At 41.9% G+C, this 21069-nt stretch overlaps 1 protein-coding gene across 2 annotated transcripts in view; it reads left to right on the top strand.

The window, feature by feature from the left end:
- KCMF1 (potassium channel modulatory factor 1) overlaps positions 1-21069 on the top strand; it is a 75032-nt gene that overhangs the window by 16831 nt on the left and 37132 nt on the right. Inside the window, exon 2 of one of the 2 annotated variants that reach the window (XM_073897468.1) lies at positions 18094-18190. The exons of the other annotated variant lie outside the window; for it this stretch is intronic. Within the exon in view, the coding sequence (XP_073753569.1) occupies positions 18094-18190 (97 nt within the window). The remainder of the gene's footprint in view (positions 1-18093; positions 18191-21069) is intronic. 2 annotated transcript variants of the gene reach the window in all.

The raw sequence follows: 21069 nt of genomic DNA, 5'->3' as shown, positions 1-21069 counted from the left end.
TTAAAAAAATTTTTTTAAGTGATCTCTACACTGAACTTGGGGCTTGAACTTAACCCTGAGAGCAAGAGTTTCATGCTCTACCAACCAAGGCAGCCAGGTGCCCCTGCTGACCCCTACTTTAATCCATTCATTTAATAAATATATTTTGAATACCATCCCTAAGTGGAGATGTTATGTTGGGCACTTGGGACAAAAAAAAAAAAAAGCCAACCCTCTTAAGATGAGAGAGGTGATTATAATACAGTATCGTAAGAAGTATAATAAATTTATACTTACAGCATATAGTCAGTAGATGATGGAGGCTCTTTGTTTCTTGGATGAATTCATGAAGGCATCCCAAGAGAAGTTATGCATTTGAACTGGTAGTTGATGGATTATGGGGTGTTGTGGTATTGGGGAGAGTATCCCATGGAGGGAGACTTGAACAGAAAGGGTTTTCCTTTGAGGAGAGACCATAGAAATTTAGCATTACTGAAGCAGAAAGAGTGGGGCGGGGTGGGGGCAGGCTAATGCCACGCGATGAACTTTGTCCGGAGGGTGGGGTAATAGGGAGTGAATTTTTAGGAAATTTTAAGCCAGGAATTTGATTTTTGTGTTCCACAAGGATAGCCCTGAAGGACGGATTTGCAGGGAGGAGGGGGACAGTTAAATTACAGTAAGATCAGAAAGTTGCTGTACTGCATGCAAATAGGAGACGTACTTGGTGATTAATTAGACATATGTGGAAGAATGAAAAGTCTAGGAAAACTCAGAATTTTGGCTTGATTAGTTGGGCAGTGTCATTCACCAAGATGCCTGCGTAAGACAGAAATATGCTTTGAGGGAGAAGGTAGGAAGCAGGGGAAAGAGAAGTGATTTCCATTTTTAGCATGTTGGATTTGAGGTACATATGGGAAATCCAGGTAGAAATGTCCAGAGGCAGTTGAACATGTGGGTCTGGAATTCAGAAGAGTTTGGACTTAATCCATAGTAGAAGAGTTGGTTGTGCAGTGATGGTGAGAACACATGGATTGAGAAGATGAGGGGAGACTGATCACTAAACCATTGAAAACATTTAACATTTAAGGAGCAGGAGACTGTGTCAATGGGAATAGCCTGGAGAGTAGGAAGAGAACCAGGAGAGAACGCTGGCGTTGAAACTTAGGAAGGCGGTTTTCTGGGAAGGAGGATTCAGTCGGTATTGCTGCAGATAGGTCAAGAAGACAAGGAATGGGGGCGCCTGGGTGGCTCAGTCGTTAAGCGTCTGCCTTCGGCTCAGGTTACGATCCCAGGGTCCTGGGATTGAGCCCCGCATCGGGCTCCCTGCTCCGCGGGAAGCCTGCTTCTCCCTCTCCCACTCCCCCTGCTTGTGTTCCCTCTCTCACTGTGTCTCTCTCTGTCAATAAATAAAATCTTAAAAAAAAAAAAAAGACAAGGAATGAAGTGTTCATTGGCTGGAGCTATTAGAGTAAGAAAGTTGTGGAATTCAGTGAGCACTTTTTTTTTTAAAAAGATTTTATTTATTTATTTGACAAGAGAGATAGCACAAGTAGGCAGAGCGGCAGGCAGAGGGAGAGGGAGAAGCAGACTCCCCACTGAGCAAGGAGCTCGATGTGGGACTCTATCCCAGGACCCTGGGATCATGACCTGAGCCGAAGGCAGACACTTAACTGACTGAGCCACCCAGGCGCGCCCCATTCAGTGAGTACTTTTAGAGGAGTGGACTAGAGAGCTCAGACTGCAGGGTGTTCAATCCTCAATGAAAATGAGAAGTTAGGAACGCTACTTAAAGATTTAGCTGTGAAGGGAAGGAGAGATGTCAACAGCTAAAGGTATCTCTAGCACCTAGAGCAGGTTTTGGCAGATATTAGAAACTGGGAAAATTCGGGCGCCTAGGTGGCTCGGTTGGTTGGGCGTCTGCCTTCGGCTCAGGTTGTGATCCTGGGGTCCTGCGATCCAGTCCCGCATTGGGCTCCCTGCTCAGCGGGGAGTCCGCTTCTCCCTCTCCCTCTGCCCCTCCCCCCGCTTGTGCTCCTGTGCGCTCTGTCTCTCATAAATAAATAAAATCTTAAAAAAAAAACTGGGAAAATTCATTCACTCGATAAGTACTGTGCAGTAGGCACACAGTATTTGAAACTGGGGATAGAGAATGAAAGATAAGAAGTTCTCATTGTGGGGCTTACATTTTAATTGGGGGAAGAGGGCAGAAAAAAAACCTGTAGTCTAATTTTGACTCATGATAAATACTCTGAAGAAAGGAAAGGAGAGTGAGGCAGTAAGGATTGAATATGTTGGAAGGTGAATGAGTGAGCTGTGTGGCTATTTTTAAGAGTGGTCAGGAAGGTCTTTCAGAGGATATGGTCTTCCCTCCCTCCTTTATTCCCTCCCTCCCTCCCTTGCTTCCCAAGAGAGCTGGAGTTTGAGCGGGGAAGGGGTGGTTGGGAGGAGAGTGGAGGGAGAGAGAATCCCAAGCAGGCTCCACACCCAGAGCAGACCCGATGCCGGGCTTGATCTCATGACCTTGAGATCATGACCTGAGCCAAAATCAAGAGTCAGAGGCTTAATCAGCTGAGCCACGCAGGCGCCCCAGATATGCTCCTTTCAAGCAGAGACTTCATCAAAAATAAAGCCCTGGGGTTAGAATGAGGAACAGAGTGGCTGGGAGCTGACTAGGCAGGGAGGGAGAGGAGAGAAGACGAGGTAGGGATAAACTGAGGCCAGATTATGTGGGGCATTTATAGGCCTGGTAAGACATTTGAACTTAATTCTTTGAATGTAGGGCTACCAGGACGTGCTGGTGTAGTATAGGCCAAAGCATGTGGGTGGGAAGGTGGCCACTTACTGAGACAGGGAAGGCAGGAAGAGGGAGGGAACGTTTTTTGGAGGTGGGGGGGGTCAAGAGTTCTCTTTCAGACATACTAGGTTAGATATGTCTGTTAGATGTTCAGGTGGAGGTGTGTACGCCACCTCGGTGAGTGACCTGGAGCTGAATTGGCTCAGCAGGGTCATTAGAGATCTTGAAGTCAAGACTTGATGGGACTGTGTTGCTCCTCTCTCCAGTTTACTGTGACTTGAGTTCCTCAAACCTTTTATTAGGTAAATGTCTGTTTCAGGGCCTTCCGACCTTGTCTTTTTTTCTCAAAGTAGCAGGAAAGAGGCAGCATGGAGTAGAGAGCCCCCCCCCCCCCCGCCCCGTGTCTCCTGTGGCAGTGCTAGAGTGGTACAGGTCTAGACCAGGACAGCGCGCTGTGGGAGGTAGGCCAGCTTGGCCGCTGGATAATGAATTTATTTTCGTTCTTTTTTCTCACGAATAAAATCAAGAGGTAGATCGAATAATAGACCTTTTGGTCCAGAAGGAAATCAACCTTCCTTTTTTTTTTTTCTCTCCAAATAAAATTGTGTTCTAGAAAGGCTGAGTCGTACTACTTGGGAGATCTTAGTGAGGACTAGAATTCAGATCCCATGACTCTGATTCTATCCCATTTTCTACTTGTATATGCTGTTGAGATGAAGTGACCCAAAACTGTAGGCTCAGAGTTTATTTATTGGTTTGTAGACTAATACTAGAGGCTAGACTTCGGCAGGGAGTAAAATTTTCCTGTTTACTCAAGTTTTTTTCAGAGATGCTAAATAGTAAAATTTAAGAATGGCATTTTGGAGCCAGACTGCCTGAGTTCAAACCCCCCTTGGTCACTTACTAACTGTGATATCAGTAAGTTGTTTATCTCTCTGTGAATCATTTCATGAAATGGGCATAATGCTTACTAACCTTGGGGTGGTTGGTCAGTGGTTATTATATATAAAATAGGCTAGTGCCTGGCATATAACAAGCACTCATTATTTGAGCCATCTTCATCATTTTCATCTTCGATATAGAAAACAGCTGTTTATCATACTTCTAAATTCTTTGTGTATAATTTGAGTACTAACAATATGCAAGGTATATTTCCTTATATAAGATATAGTCCCTGCCCTCAAGGAATTTGCATCCTAAAGGAGCAGGAAGGATAAAAATACAGGAGATACCAAAAGGCTTACCTACTTAAAATTAAAAGGCCAGTGAGAGCTATGAATCGTCTCTTCCTTTTCTGACATTCTGTGAATCAAAGTGTTCAGATGAAGGCATGGAGACTGAGGGAAGGAATTTGCCTGGATAGAGTAGAAGCAGATAGACATTCCAGACCAATGCCATAGGCAGAAATGAGGGTGTAATACAAAGGCCAAGGCAGGAAAACACACAGGAGATTTTGTGAACAGTAGAACAAATTTGCTAAGGAAAAGGCCCATGAAAGATAGTAGTGAAAAGGATCCATGGAGAATATATACCAAGACCAAGCATACCAAACTTAGCTCTTTTTTTGATTAGGCTTCTTAATTGGTGTATCAAGGGGCGCCTGGCTGTCTCATTTGGTAGAGCACATGGGACTCTTGATCGCGTGAGTTCAAGTCCCACATTGGGCGTAGAGTTTGCTTAAAATGGATAGATACATCAGAGTATCACTATATACAGTATCTCTCCTTCACTAGGGTATATCGGACCAAGACCGTCCTTGTCCTCAGGGACAGCATAGATTTATTAGATGACAGGATAGATTTATTAGATAATGGTGTAAGAGCTGCTCACTGATTGAGTAACTCTCAGAATGTTGATCCATAGGTTTGTGGCAACCAGAAGACAGAACTAAGGAGATGATCCTGTATCCCTTTTTTCTGTTCTAGGACTTTAAAGAAGTCGACTGAGATTAACACATAATTAATATATTACCCTTTTCTGTTACTGAGTTTCAACACATCCGCATTTTGCCATTTTTATATCCATTTCCAGCCCCCTCCCTTTTTGGGGATTTGAACATTTTAAAGCAAATCCCAGACCTGCATATCATTTTGTCTACAAATATTTCAATATTTATCTCTAGCTGATAGGGATTCACTACACTACACTACACACACACACACACACACACACACACACACACACTTGTATGTGAAGCTACAGTATCATCATACCTGATTAAGTTAACAATAATTCTTTAATATAATCTAATACCCAGTTCATATTCAGTTTTTCCAGTTGTCTCAAAAGTGTCTTCTTAAAGTTAGTTTGTTAAAATCAGTACTTAAACAAGGTCTACATACTACATTTGGTTGGTATGTCCTTTAAAATCTCTGTTAATTTATAACAGCCCTCTCCTCTTTTAAAAATGCCATTTATTTGTTGAAGAAACTGGACTGGTATTTCCCACATTCTGGCTTACATTTTTGTGATGTCATTTTAACGTATCCTTTCATTCCCCATATTTAGTTTAAGTGGTACTGTGTTCTAGAGGCTTGATGCAGATGTTTGTTTGGGTAAGAATGTTTCATAGGGACTAAACATTTCATAATACTTATTATATCCTGTTCAGAGGCCCATAATGTCTGGTTGTCTCAGTGGGTTCAAATGTCAGCCTGTCTCTCCATGGGCTGTCACTGATGTAGGCTGCCTGGATCTGTTGTTTCATAGTGGTTGCAAGATGCTGATTTTCCAGCTCTTACCATTTTTCCTGTGTTTGTTCACTGGAATTTTTCTATAAAGAACTCTTACTTGCATACTTTAAAGAAATCACTGTAATGCTGTAATACAGAGGAAAAATAAAAAAATAATACAAAATAATGTGTCTTTCAAGATGTAAATTCTCAGGCATGATTATATTAGAGGAAATAACAAAAGAGGTTATACCTATATACAGAATCACTGTGAATGTGACAGCCTCAAATGCAAATCCCTAACAGATGTATTGGCAGTTCACATACCTTAAACAAAGTTGCCTTCGATGCTGTTTCTTTTTGAACAACTCATGATGTCAAGTTCTGAACAATTTACCCAAACAGTTGTATTACTGATGATTTCAATGTGTGTTAAAATCGTGCAAAAAGTACTTAGTATCTATATGTAACACTGACTTAGCTTGTAAGTTCAAGTCATTATAAACAGGTTTTTCTGTTGGGACATTTTATTTATTTATTTATATATTTTTTAAAGATTTTATTTATTTATTGACAGAGAGAGACACAGCGAGAGAGGGAACACAAGCAAGGGGTGGGGGGGTGGGGGGAGAGGGAGAACCAGGCTTTCCCGCCAAGCAGGGAGCCCGATGTGGGACTCGATCCCCCGACCCTGAGATCATGCCCTGAGCGGAAGGCAGATGCTTAATGACTGAGCCACCCAGCCCCTGTTTTTAGTTTTTTAAAGTAAACTCCAGGGCGCCTGAGTGGCTCAGTTGGTTAGGCGACTGCCTTCAGCTCAGGTCATGATCCTGGAGTCCGGGGATCGAGTCCCGCATCGGGCTCCCTGCTCAGCAGGGAGTCTGCTTCTCCCTCTGACCCTCCTACCTCTCATGCTCTCTCTCATTCTTTCTCTGTCAAATAAATAAATAAAAATCTTTAAAATAAATAAATAAATAAATAAAGTAAACTCCACACCCAATGTGGGGCCCAAACTTACGACCCTGAGATCGAAAGTCACATGCTCTACCAAGTGAGCCAGCTAGGCATCCCTTCCCTGGGACATTTTTTTTTTTTTCCAATTGGGACATTTTAAAGCCATGGGAAAGGTGGGACAGTTTTTCACTGTGTAATCACATTGCAAGTTTCTAGAATCCCTGGCATCGACCTCCCAAATGCCGAGGTGACGTCCAGTCATTGTGATAACCAAATTTTCAAAATGTCCTCTCAGAAGTAATATTACCCTTTTTAAGAACCTCCAGTTAAGTGAACATATTAAGACAGGAAATCAAATAACTACTGCAAATAAACATTTGAAAATAAGAGATAAAATACATGTCTCTTTTTGCTATTATTACTTTATACCTAGAAAACCTGAGAGACTTTTAATAAATTATCTCATTAATTCTAATCATTTTTAAGTGTCTAGGTATATACCTAGAAATAAGAACTACTGGGTCATAGGGTATGACTAATTTTCATTTAAAAAATTTTGTTGCACTCACTTTTTCCTCCCTCACTAGAATTGCTTCTTTCTTCCTGATTGTTGTCGGTCTTAGGGATATTAAACCTTTTTGATACTATAGGACTTTTTTCCCAGTCGTATTTGCCTTGTTATATGGTGTCTTGGCTCCTCTAAAAGATTTTCATTTTTTTGTAGACATATCTCTGCCTTTCCTCTTTGCTTTCTGGATTCCCTCATGCCTAAAAAGATCACTTTTTAAAAAAAAATTTTATTTTATAATTCTTTTTTTTTTTTTTAAGATTCTATTTATTTGACAGAGAGAGAAAGACAGTGAGAGAGGGGACACAAGCAGGGGGAGTGGGAGAGGGAGAAGCAGGCTTCCCGCGGAGCAGGGAGCCTGATGCGGGGCTTGATCCCAGGACCCTGGGATCATGACCTGAGCCGAAGGCAGATGCTTAACGACTGAGCCACCCAGGCACCCCTTTTTTATAATTCTTTTTGAAGATTTGAGAGAGAGAGAGCATGAGTGGGAGGGGCAGAGGGAGAGGTAGAGAGAATCTCAAGCAGACTCCTCGCGGAGCGGGGAGCCTGACTCAGGGCTTGATCTCATGACACTGAGATCAGGACCTGCGCTGAAGCCAAGAGTAAGATGCTTAACCAACTGTGCCACCCAGGCGCCCCAAGATTTTATTTTTAAGTAATGTTTACTGGGTCCCTAACTCACAACCCTGAGATCAAGAATCGTGTGCTTTACCAACTGAGCCATCCAGGCGCCCCTAAAAAGGTCACTTTTTTTTTTGCCTTTTGCCACGCCCATAGTTTTTCTTTGTGTATTTGCTTGCTTGCTTTCAAGACAGAAAAGGTAAAAAAATAAATTGAGGGAGTGACTTGAACCCATGCATGTGGGAAGCGGGGAAGGTGAGATTGCATGTGCCTTAGAGAGAGGAAGAGAACATAGAGATGGGAAATAGATTGCAGAGAGCCCAAGAGGGGAACAGCCTTGGAGGAGGATTGTTGACCGCTGGTCTGTTTAGTTATTGGGGGAGGTTGGAGGGGAGGGACTTTAACAGTGGCTTGCAAACTTATTTGACCCTGAATTCTAGCAAGAAATACGTTTTTACAACATTCAGAAAATACACACATAATGGAAACAAAAGTTTCATGAAACTGCCCTATTTGCAGTGTACTCTGATAATTTTATGTTCTATTACATTTACAAGAAATTCTGCGTAAGATCCACTAAATTAGTGATTCTCAACCCTATGAGACCCATATTTTAACACTCTCTTGGTGATTCTGAAATAAACTTCATTGATAAGTCACCAGCTACCTTAGATGTTACAATGAAGTACATCATTAAGTGTCTGCATCTACTTACAGTCAATACATTTGGATTTAAAAAATAGGATCAGAAAACATACCCTATAAAAAGTGTAGGAAAATGAAAGAGCTGAGATATATGTAGATAGTAGAATAAAAACTGTTAGAATGAAGAAAAATGAAATAAGGGGAAGTTTTAGAAAGAGGGAAATGATCTTATTTGATGTAGGGATTACATAAGACAAATTAGATTGTCAACATGGATAAATAAAAGTAGCACTATATAACTCATCAGTGAGTTTGACCTTGTTTATAAGTGTAGTGTCAAAATAATTCTCTGTGAAATGACTTGGCATGGGACAGGGAAGTGAAGTCCAACAGAAAACCTCATGGAACCCACCATTAGCAACCTACATTTATCTTCTAGTCTTTAACCCCACTAGAGAACCTATCTTTTGATAAATAATAGGGAGTAGAGGCTAGACTGGAAAAAGAAATAGTAACAGCTATGTGGTAGACTTTGGGAGACATTATTAGAGTAAAAAAGAAAAGAATAAGCCCAAGTAAAGTTTAACATTTAATTTTCACAACATAGATTTCTAATCATCTGCCACAAAAAAATTAAATGTATATAGGACAACCTTGATGTGAAATACTTTTTTTTTTTTTTTAAGATTTTATTTATTTATTTGACAGAGACAAAGCAAGAGAGGGAACACAAGTGGACAGTTGGAAAGGGAGAACCAGGCTTCCCACCAAGCAGGGAGCCCGACGTGGGACTCGATCCCAGGACCCTGGGACCATGACCTGACCCGAAGGATGCTTAACGACTGAGCCACCCAGGCACCCCTGAAATGCTTTTTTTAAAAGAGATTTATTTACTCATTTTAGAGAGCGAGCATGCCCGTGCGATTGGTGGGGATGAATAGAGGGAGAGGGAGAGTCTCTCGGGCAGACTCCACTGCAGAGCCCCACACCGACCCCCAATCCCACAACTAAGATCCTGACCTGAGCTGAAGCCAAGAACCAACTGAGCCACCCAGGCGTCCTGATGTGAAATGCTTTTTAATGTTAATACAATTTAGAAAGAACCCTCTTTCATAAATCCCTACTAAATAATATTTGGAAATAAATCTATTCAGAGGAATCTCTATTACCTATTTGAAAGTTATAGCTATAAAAGCAGTCTGGTTGGGGCACCTGGGTAGCTCAGTCGTTGAGCGTCTGCCTTCGGCTCGGGTCATGGTCCCAGGGTCCTGGGATCGAGCCCCGCATTGGGCTCCCTGCTCCGCGGGAAGCCTGCTTCTCCCTCTTCCACTCCCCCTGCTTGTGTTCCCTCTTTCACTGTGTGTCTCTCTCTGTCAAATAAATAAAGTCTTCAAAAAAAACAGTCTGGTATAGGTATGCTATACTAGAAACTCAGCAACTACGAACAACTTCATCAGATTTTCTGAAATGTTAAAGAGTCTTTTGTAAAGTTCTAAATAAAGCAAAATGGTCTTTCTTACGAGATAGTGGCATACCTGGAAAGTAAGTGCTGCAAAAATATTTTGTGTTTGTGGGGGAAATGGAGTTTGGTGGTATGATTAGATTATTTTAAAGGTTATTATTACTCTGTTTTGTACTTGAATGTCTGGTGGGAGATTTGGCATATCTTACTGGGATCTGGGAGCTGGACAGTTCTTTACTGCATTTCCAGACACCTATTATCTTTGGTACCTTTCTCCTATAAACTCCAGTAGTACCCCCCAATCATTGTGGTGATCAAAAAATACCCCCCACAGAGTTTCAGCATGCCCCCCGGGAGTGTTACCTCCAGGGAGAGCTACTGTGACTAAACTGATTTCATTGGGTCATGACCTATAGTTGGAAAAACACCTATAGAAGGCTTTGGGGTCCTCTTCAAAACTAGCAGAAGAGGGGCGCTTGGGTGGCTCAATCGATTGAGTGTCCAGCTCTGGTCTGCTCTGGCCTGAGATCGAGCCCCGCCTCAGGCTCCACGCTCAGCAGGGAGTCTGCTTGAGAGTCTCTCTCTTTCTCTCCTCTGCCCCTCCCCCACTCGTGCTCTCTCCTTTTTTTCTCTCTCTCTCTCTAAAATAAATAAATCTTTTTTTAAAAAACTAGCCAGGGTACCTGGGTGGCTCAGTCAGTTAAGCGTCTTGCCTTTAGCTCAGGTCATAATCCACTGTCCTGGGATTGACCACTGCATTGGGCTCTCTGCTCAGCGGGGAGTCTGCTTCTCCCTCTGCCTCTCCCCCTGACTTGTTCTCTCTCTCTAGCTCGCTCTCTCAAATAAATCTTTTTTTTTTTAAGCTTTTATTTATTTGGCAGAGAGACAGCACAAGTAGGCAGAGCAGCAGGCAGAGGGAGAGGGAGAAGCAGGCTCCCCGCTGAGCAGAGAGCCCGACGCAGGGCTCCATCCCAGCACCCTAGGATCATGACCTGAGCTGAAGGCAGCCACTTAACCGACTGAGCCACCCTGGCGCCCCTCAAATAAATCTTTAAAAAAAAAAAAAAAGACAACCTAGGAGAAGAATCAATTGCAACATTATTGGAAATGTAAGATTATTTCCCTAGTGTTGATGGATCTGCTTCAGTTAGCTTTGTTCTTTACATTCTGGCTTTTGGACTCCAAGGTAGAAATTAGTGGCCCTACTAAATTCATTTGACCTCCAATTTAAATGGTAACAGTATGCCGTGAAATATGCAGATATTTCAAAGGCACATTTCAGTTTGTCTAATCTCTGAACACAACCCATGCATTGACAAGAGTATTCACTACACTATTGAAAGTCATTTGTTGAACCATCTGTCTCCTTGTTTCTTTCATCTTATAACCTTTTAATTTTATTGTCATAATTTTAGATTTACAGAAGAGTTGCAAAGGTAGTAAAGACTTCCCATATACCCCTCACCGAGTTTCTCCTAATGTTATGTTACCCTGGCAATATTTGTCAAAACTACTACACTGACATTGGTACGTTATTATTAAACTGCAAACTTACTTGGATTTTACTAGTTTTTCCACTCATGTTTTTCTATTGCAGGATCCAGTACAGGGTAGCATGTTGCATTTAGTGCCTCCTGGTTTTGACTTCCGTAGCTGCAGGGACCAGTGCACTACTTTCTTACGCTAGCTCTGTTTAAAAGCTATCACATCCCCTGTGCATTACCTACTCCCAGCTCTTCTGCTAAATAGCTCGTTTTGTCTTTTAGTAATTTCTCTTGACTTAGTTTCTAGAGCCTTTGCCTTTCTGTCATTATACTGTATTTGTTTCTCATTTTAAAACAAGACACCCAGAACTGAATGCAGTTCTTCACATATGGTCCAACAGGAGTGAAACATTGTGGAAATATTACAGTAATGTATCTTATATGTTTGTTAATACCACCTGAACTTGTTTATTTGCTGGCTTTTTTAGTAATTGCATCCCATCTTAAGCTAATACTGAAGCCAAAGTTCTGCTTCGTTAATTCTCCCAGAATTTTTTAGCCCATGGATTGCTGTTTAATCTAAAGGCAAGACTTTATGAGACTCCCTTTAAAAATTTATCTTATGAGGCGCCTGGGTGGCTCAGATGGTTAAGCGTCTGCCTTCGGCTCAGGTCATGGTCCTAGGGTGCTGGGATGGAGCCCTGCGGTCGGGCTCTCTGCTCAGTGGGGAGCCTGCTTCTCCCTCTCCCTCTCCCTCTGCCTCTCCCCCTGCTCATGCTCTTTCTCTCTCTGTATCTCTATCTCAAATGAATAAATAAAATCTTTAAAAATAAATAAATAAAAATAAATTTATCTTGTTTTGGCACACCCATTCACCTTTCTTTGAATTTTTGTTCTGTCACCCAATATTTTAGCTGTTTCTTTCATGCACAAGCTTTATAAGTATATTTTTTGTCATTTTCCAAGTCACCATTAAAAACATTAGATAAAATAGGGTCAAGTACAGGACCTTACAATGGTGCAAGATAAGTGGGCAAGTGAAAAGATGTAGCAAGTATGTAACTGTGAGGAAGCTAAAATGTTGTTAGCAAAGAGTGAAGGCCTTGATTCACTTTGACTTCTGTGTTGGCTATGGGTGGTGCCTAAGCAAGAACTCTTGCAAAATGAGAGCAATTGAATTTTTTGGAGGAAGGTCTAGTAGGAGGAGGGTCAGTTTTACCCTCAGAATGAAGCCAGTTTTTGATTCACAGGCTTGATAGCTTACTTTTCATTTTACTTGTCATGCTTGAATCTTCTACTTTAAGATTTTCATGAGCCGTACTTGAATTAGGCCTTTTTCTGAATGACATTGAAAATTTTGGAGGACATTAGATACTTCTCTTATTACCAAGGATGTACTTGAATCACATACTTCCTCTTCACTAATGCCTGGTCATATCTCATTTCCCGTTTTCTTATTTTTTTTTCCTGTTGGTCTTTTTCTTAGTTTTTAAGAGCTCATCATTGTTTATTTTAAATATTTCTCCTCATCTGTTGTCATTTGACTTTGTTTATGGGATCTTTAGCCAATATTAAAGTTGTATACCTCTCATCAAATTTAGTGTGCCCCCCCATTTATGGTTTCAGGTTCCCTGTATGTAATAAAAAATATCCCCTTACAGTTTTTAAAAGAAGTTTCTAATGCTTCAAAAAAAAATCTAAACAGTATTTACCATTTTTAAGCTATATGGCCAGTAAGTCAGTCCTTTTCTTTAAAAATGGAGTTTTTAACGTACATGTGAGAAATATGTCATGTATTCAGAAGAGTGTACAAAATGTGTGTATTCAGTAAAAAGATAAAACAAAGATCTTTGTTTCCATCACCCATATTAAAAAGTAGGCCATCTCACAAACATGTCCATAACCACTATCTGGACCTTTGTCTTGATCATCTCTTGTCTTTATATTTTACCCTTGATATATCTATTCCTGTCTAAGCAACATATTGTTTAGTTGCGAAACATGGAGTAGCAAACTCCAGCCTGTGTGAGGAAAGGGCAGTTTGCACTATTGGGTGAAATCTCCTAGGACAGGAGAAGCTGAACAGTCTGCCTTCAGCCTCACTGAGAGTTTCTGAGCGACTCTTTGGAGAAGTCATTGGGTGAGGTCATGACTGACCCCTGGAAACTCAGGGCCACCCACAGATGGGGAATTCGGCTGGCCATTGTGTGGCCCAGGGCAGATTTCCAGCAGAGGTGTGGAAAGAGGATGACTGTTCACTGTGGCCCACCTCCTGCTCTCGTGAGCAGGTCAGAGCAGAACACGTGGGTGAAATGAGGGTCCTTGGCTGAACCTCTGTCCTGGAGGGGAAAACAGGAATTTCATCAGCATGCAGTTGTGACCAACCAAGTCCAGACAAGCAGCTTAGCCTGGGCCAGACTCCCTGGGCATCGTTCTGTCATCAGATTAACCAGAAAATGTACAATACTATATGATTGTGTGTATGTATAGTTGATTCTTGTTACCTCTGGTAGTTCTGTTCTGCAAAGTTTCCATGAACAGTGACCTAGCAAATACTGAATAATTGCTCCTAGGGGAAATTCAGGGTTAGGTTCCTGTAAGCCTCTGGTAACATTTTCATCAGTTGATCGGTCTTTTTTTTAGAAGTGATTCTGTTGAAAGACAGTTTATTTAATATATATTGTTGGTTTATGATCCTAGAACTCAGAGCCAACAGCAACATAACTCATGCCTGAACAAAGCTTATCTAATATATATTTTCTCTGTAAGACACGTCATAACCTTACGGTGTGTAGGAGCACTGGGCAGCACTGCAACCGTGCCATTAGGGGCCGTTTGAAACAGTGAAACCACCTATAAACAGTCCCAGAAAGGTGAAAAACATGACACTAAATAGACAATGAGAAAGACACTTGTTTACACTATGAGGGCAGAAACAAGAAGGGAAAGAGTTGACTTTTTTTTACCCTCAGCTGGTAATGTGCCCAAATGACTGAGAGCTCTACAAGTATTAATACGGATGTACGTGTATTTATACATATTTGTTAACAAAATAGAAAATTAGCTTAGAATGTTAGAAGTCAAGGTAGTAACTTGAGTGGTTACTAGAAGGGGCATGAAGGAGACTTTTGGGGTTCTTGATCTAGGTGTTACACAAGATGTGTTCACTTTGTGAAAACCAAGCTGTGTGTTTATGATTCGTGTACTTGTCTGAATGGTGTTAAACTTCAGGGAAGAGTGTAAAACACACACTACTGTGGCCTCAGGATCTGGATGCTGACCACTCAGGATTCGTGGCTTTGAGTGTCACTGCTCTGGTGGGGACTAGTGATTCTGGGGGTTCCCACTTCACCGTCTAGCTCCCTGGTGATTTTTGTTGCTTCTTTGTATTGGATCTTCTGATTCAGTCTTCTGATTCCTAGATTCCATCTGCCCATTGTTTTCCTCTCTCACTCTTTTGGTAACCTATACTTTCATAGTTTCAGGAGAAAGGATGCATGGGAAGTAATTTTTTTTAAGGACTTAATGCACCTTAAAATGTTATTATTCTACCCTCATCCTTGAGTGATAACTTTCCTCGGTGTGGAACTTTAATTTGGACAGTCTTGCCTTTAGAACTTTGGTGACAGGAATGTATCACCTTTCAGTGTCCAGTGTTCCTCTTGCAAACCACATCTTTGATCTTTGTGTGACCTCTACACCCCTCTTCCCCCAACCCCTCTTCTGGAAGCTAGCAGAATTGGAGTCTCCTTTTTATGTCTGCTCTTCTGAAATGTGATGGGAAGGTCTCCTTTTATCCACTGTGTTGGGTATTCTGTGGGCATTTTCACAACGCAGAGTACTAACCACTATACGATCACGGCGCGCCACCCTCCCGGCGGCTCTGTGGGCATTTTCAGTCTGGCAACTCATAACCTCTTTTCTGAGAAGTTTTCTTCAGTTATTCTGTTGGTTATTTCCTCCCCTCCATTTTCTCCCTTTTAGAATATTGAAACTTTTAGACAAGTATTCCAGTTTTCTTCTCTTTAATGCTCTCCCCCCCCCCCCCCCGCTTCTCCTGGAAATAATTCAGTTACTTAACTCCAACTCAGCCTGTATGGCTTTTCAGTTTTCAGTACAGAATGCACTTTACTCTGCTGTCGGCAGTGCCATGAGTTCCCTAGGTTTGAGACCCCTGTTTTACCCGCTTTAACGAATAAACTGTTACTTTCCACTTGGAGTATACTGTTGGAGAGGCAACTTAGAAATTTAAATGCCTCTTGGGGCATCTGGGTGGCTCAGTTGGTTAAGTGTCTGACTCTTGATTTCAGCTCAGGTCATGATCCTCGGGGATGTGGGATCAAGCCCTGCGTCAGGCTCTGTGCTCGGTGAGGAGTCTGCTTGGGATTCTCTCCCTCTGCCCCCCGACTCCCCCGCTTGTGCTCTCTCTCACAAATAAATAATAAATAAAATCTTTTTTTAAAAAAGAAATTTAACTGCTTCTCAACTCTTAACTATAGAGAGAGAACTGATGGCTACCAGAATAGAGGTGGGTAGGGGCATGGGTGAAATAGGTGATGGGGATTAAGGAGGACACTTGTGATGAGCAGCGAGTGATATATGGAAGTGTTGAATCACTATATTGCACGTCTGAAATTAATATTACACTGTATGTTAACTAACTGGAATTTATTTATTTTTTAAGATTTTATTTATTCAGGGGCGCCTGGGTGGCTTAGTTGGTTAAGCGACTGCCTTCGGCTCAGGTCATGATCCCGGAGTCCCGGGATTGAGTCCCACATCGGGCTCCCTGCTCAGCAGGGAGTCTGCTTCTCCCTCTGACCCTCTTCCCTCTCATGCTCTCTCTCATTCTCTCTCTCAAATAAATAAATAAAATCTTTAAAAAAAAAAAAGATTTTATTTATTCATTTGACAGAGCGAGAGAGCACAAGCAGGGGGAGCCGGAGGAGGAAAGGGAGAAGCAGGCTCCCCGCCGAGCAGGGAGCCCCATGCGGGGCTTGATCCCAGGAATCCGGGATCATGGCCCAAGCCAAAGGCAGACACTTAACCATCTGAGCCACCCAGGCGCCCCTATTTATTTATTTTTAAAGATTTTATTTATTTGTCAGAGAGAGAGCACAAGCAGGGGGAGCGGGAGGGAGAGGGAGAAGCGGGCTACCCCCGAGCAGGAAGCCCGACATGGGGCTCAATCCCAGGACCCCAGGATCATGACTCGAGCCGAAGGCAGGCACTTAAACCGACGGAGCCACCCACATGCCCCAACTAACTGGAATTTAAATAAAAACTTAAAAGAAATATAACTGCTTCTAAAGAGCTTTTGCATCTTCCATCTTTCTACAGTTCTTCATGCTTTCATTCTGGAGGTACCTGGTGCTGCCAGTCCTGGATATATTGTTGCATCTGCACTGTAAATTGGGTTGTTTCTTAGCTTTCTCCTTTACCCGAATTAGGATTCAGCTGTCTTCAGTTTCCTAACTCTGTTACCACTCATCCATCTGCTTTCCAGCCTCCAAATTTTGTTGCTGTTGTTTACTCTTTATCATTATGAAATTGTCGGTTTTTAAATGCCAATGCTAAATTTTCAGAAAAGAACAGAATTAGATCTTACCTTGTTATCTGTTCTAGACTTTATTTTTACAAAATTATGGCTCAGTCTCAAATGCCATTGTCCAGTACCTTGTACAGTACTGTGGCCACTAGCCATGTGAGCACTTGAAATCAATGTGGCTGGTGTGGAACCGAATTTTAAATTATATTTAATCTAAAGTCACATTTAAAAAATCACATGTGACTAGTGGCTACCAGACTGGACAGCACAGGTCCGGTGCTGGGGAAGTAGGAATTGGGAGTAACTGATGTCTATATCTAATATATATATCTGCCATAAGGAAGAGGGCTTTTTTTTTTTTCCTATTTCCTTCACCATGAGGAATTTTTCCCCCTATTTCCTTCTCTTTGACTTTCTTATTTGTATCCGTATGGACCCAGGAATTCCTATGTTCAGTGGGTTATAATCTAGTACTTTTATTATTTATTTTGGTGCTCAGATTATCCCAGATTTGGCCAATGGAAACCCCTTCAAGGGATGCCTGGGTGGCTCAGTCGGTTGAGGGTCTGCCGTCGGCTCAGGTCATGATCCCAGGGTCATGGGATCAAGTCCCACTTCCGGCTCCCTGCTCAGTGTGGAGCCTGCTTCTCCCTCTGCCTGCCGCTCCCCCTGCTTGTGCTCTCTCTCTCTCTCTCTCTCTCTCTCTGTCTCTGACAAGTAAATAAATAAAATCTTTAAAAAAAAAATAAACCCCTTCAAGGTTTCTTCTGTATCCTTTTGACGTGTATCCGTCATTATCTCTGCATCATTCATTGTAGCAGGCTCGTGTACTTGCCTTACCCCAACCCCTGAAATCATCCATCTTCCTGGGGAGCTCTGGTTTTTCTTAGTGAAGGATGCTGTTTAGAAACCAAGATTGTGGTGCTGTGTGTGCTCATTGCTGCTGGAGCATCACTGCTTCTAGACTTTCTCAGTTGACAGTATTTTAATGGCTAGTAGCTGTTGCGTGGCGAGTAGTTATAGACATTGCCAATTTTACAACAAAGGAAAAAACGGTGTTACTAGAGTTTTATGAGCAGAATGCAACTGGCTGGTGATGAGAGTGCTGGGGCCGGAGCCCCCCTTCTCCTGAAGGGATGCTTTCTCTCTCCCTCTAGGACCTCCCATTGGCAGAATGTAAACCAGAAGCCAACTGCCAAGGGAATCTGAATAATAATCAAGTTTTCAGACCCTAGACATGGTTGCTTAATCTCAGTACCATTGACATTTTGGGCCAGGTGGCTGTCCTGTGCTTTGGAGGATGTTTAGTAACATACTTGGCCTCTACCCACTTGATACCAGTATCTCCCTCCCTCCAGCCCAGATGCTTCCATACATTGCCAGATATCCCCTGGGGGACAAAATGGCCCCGATGAAGAACCACCTCCGAGACCCAGCATTGCAGAGCTGCATACAGAAGGGTAAGCTTGAAGCTGAGAAACAGTAGTAATAACCAGCACCCTACTTTGTAATTCAGATGCCCTTGATAGCCTTGAAATGTGAAGGAGGGGAAGAGAAATTTATGTTTATGTATCTGTGACAGCCCTGCGATATAGAGTGATTATTATATGCTTTTCCCCCCTTTAATTGATGAAAAAAGTAATCTCTTTTCAGTCAGACAGGATTCAAATCCTTGCCAATAAAGTTTTTGTTTCCCTGCTCGTAATGTTTGCTCTTGGAGTTACTGCCATTCCTTTTTTAAGTGGGTGAACTGCTCTTTTGAGTGTTGCATTTCAAAGTCATTGTTGGTATATTGTCAGCCTGGATGCATATTCTGTATGGTGCCCTACTCAGGGTCAGACTGCTCAGAATCATGGCTAGAAACGTTCATAAGTGGAGGGAAGAGGAAACATGAATCATGCTTACATTAAAGCCAATGTTTTTATTTTATTTTTAGCTTTGGATACTTATATTTGAATACCAGTTGATTTACTAGAGACTTACGTCAAACTCTGTAAGCACCGTTCATTTTCCCCATTTTGTCCTTTCCTTCTTTCTGTTCCATACTACGGTATGTCACTCTCCCTGATACAGAGACGTGTCCTCTCTCAAAGAGAATCTCCCAAAAATCAGCCTAGTTAACTTTTTACAGTATCTTTCTGCTTACGTGTTTCATTATCGCCTAAAAGGTAACATCTAAAATTAGACTAGTATGCTTCCTAAACCAGATGTATACTGCCTCTTTTCTCCCAGTGCTAGAGCATTCTCTGTACTTTGTGTTAATTATTCCTAGTCCTCTCCAGAGTTTTACGTCTGCTGTTCTTTAGTCTAAAATCAGTAAAGAACTGGAGCAGACATAAAGAAAAATAATGTAACAGTTGAAGGTAACATTTTTGAGGACTTGTTAGGTTTTAAATTGGTTACCTAGACAAGAGGAGGTAGGGACTGAATTTTTGTCTTAAAAAGGTGGTGGGTTTCTGAGAATGAGTTTAGAATAACTTCTATGAGTAGGTAACACGGAAGAAAGGGACCTGAGGTGGTTATTTCAGTGTTTTGAAGTAAAGGTACCTCAGGAACTGCATGGGACAAAGAGTTGTGTCAGAGGGAGGCTAACTGTGGGTTCTCTTGTACCCTTCCAACCAGAAGAGGTCTTTTTTTTTTTTTTTTTTTAAGATTTTATTTATTTGAGAGAATGCGTGAGTAGGGGGAGGAGCATAAGGCAAGGGACAAGCAGACTCCGAGCTGAGCACAGAGCCTGATGCAGGGCTCTATCCCACGACCCTGAGATCGTGACCCAAGCTGAAATCAAGGGTCAGACCCTCAACCAACTAAGCCACCCAGGCACCCCAGAATAGGTCATCATTTGTTGTTGTTGTTGTTATGTTGGTCGCATTTCCGTAGTTCTCTGTCCCTGAGTCACTCTTCATGCTATAGTGTGCTTGTTTACATATCTTTATTTCCTATTAAGTTTTAAGCACTAAATGGGTACCTACGCAGGTGCTCAAAACTTTTTGTTGATTAAAATAATGTGTTTTAGGGCGCCTGGGTGGCTCAGTTGGTTAAGCGACTGCCTTCGGCTCAGGTCATGATCCTGGAGTCCCAGGATCGAGTCCCACATCGGGCTCCCTGCTCAGCAGGGAGTCTGCTTCTCCCTCTGACCCTCTTCCCTCTCGTGCTCTCTATCCCTCATTCTCTCTCTCTCAAATACAAAAAAATAAATAAAAATATTTAAAATAATGTGATTTAGGTAAGTCAATGCACAATTAGCTCCTACTTTTGATGCAGGACAATAGAAAGAGCTGTCATGTGCCTTGCTTGACTGGAAATTTATCACAAGTGCATGTGCACACATTTCTAGCTCAAATATCATTAAATAGATATCATTAAACAGTATGTTTTCTGCTCCCTTCCTGTTCATCTTGTGGTATATTAAGAATTTCCAGTTTTCTTCCCTTTTCCTTCAAACAGTTGTAGAAAATTCATTTTAAAATGTTTAAACCATAGGCCAGGAAGTTCAGGAGGTTGTGTGTGGGGGGGGTAATACCATTAAGTATGTTTCACCTTTTAGTGTCTGAAATGACATTCTTTTCTTACACAGGTATCTAGAGTCTGTCTTTCCAGGCAGTAAGTCCCCTCCTGCTGTTTGTGCTTATTGGCCGAGTGTAAGATGGGAGAACATTCTAAACGGTTCCTCCACCCTGTTGTCAGGGTCCAGTGGTATGATCATCACACTGCCTTTGAGTAGCCTGCCCAGCTCATAAACTGTATCCGAGAGAAGTCATTCTTGAATGCTTAGCTTGAAACCCAGTGACTAATTTATACTTTAGCAGGAATTAACAGGTATGGGATATAGAACCCATCTCTGGGCCCCCCCAAAAATTTTATTTCATAATTCCACGAGGTCAACTGTTTTACCCATTTATGCCTCTGCATAAAACCAGCCATCCTGTGTCCAAAAGTCCTCTTCCATGTTACTTCACAAGTTACGAGGAGATGGAGAATTTGTCCATGTTGGCTACTTTTTTTTTTTTTTTAAGAAAACATTTTAAATATAGAATTAAGGCTTTGCAGATACAGGTGAATTCCACTTTATATCCTTTCTTGATTCCATTTTATTTCCTTCCATCTCTCTACCTCCTAGAGGTAGCACTTCTTACAATTGATGTGTATCCTTTCTGTCCACCTTTCAGTATGCTTTCCACAATGTATGTGTCCATAGAATATTGTGTTGTGTATTTTTAAACTTATGGAAGTGGTTCCATATAATATGTATCCTTTTACCGCTTTTTTTTTTTTTTTGGTAGGGACTGACACACGTTGATACAGGGAAGTCTGGTAGTTCATTGGAGTGCAGTGGTGT

Source organism: Callorhinus ursinus, unplaced genomic scaffold (genome assembly GCF_003265705.2).
Source record: "Callorhinus ursinus isolate GAN/ISIS: 27379988/994484 unplaced genomic scaffold, GSC_fseal_2.0 scaffold10, whole genome shotgun sequence".
Classification (NCBI taxonomy): Eukaryota; Metazoa; Chordata; class Mammalia; order Carnivora; family Otariidae; genus Callorhinus; species Callorhinus ursinus.
The sequence above is the reverse complement of the archived record's forward strand: the minus strand, read 5'-3'. Positions and strand labels throughout refer to the sequence as shown.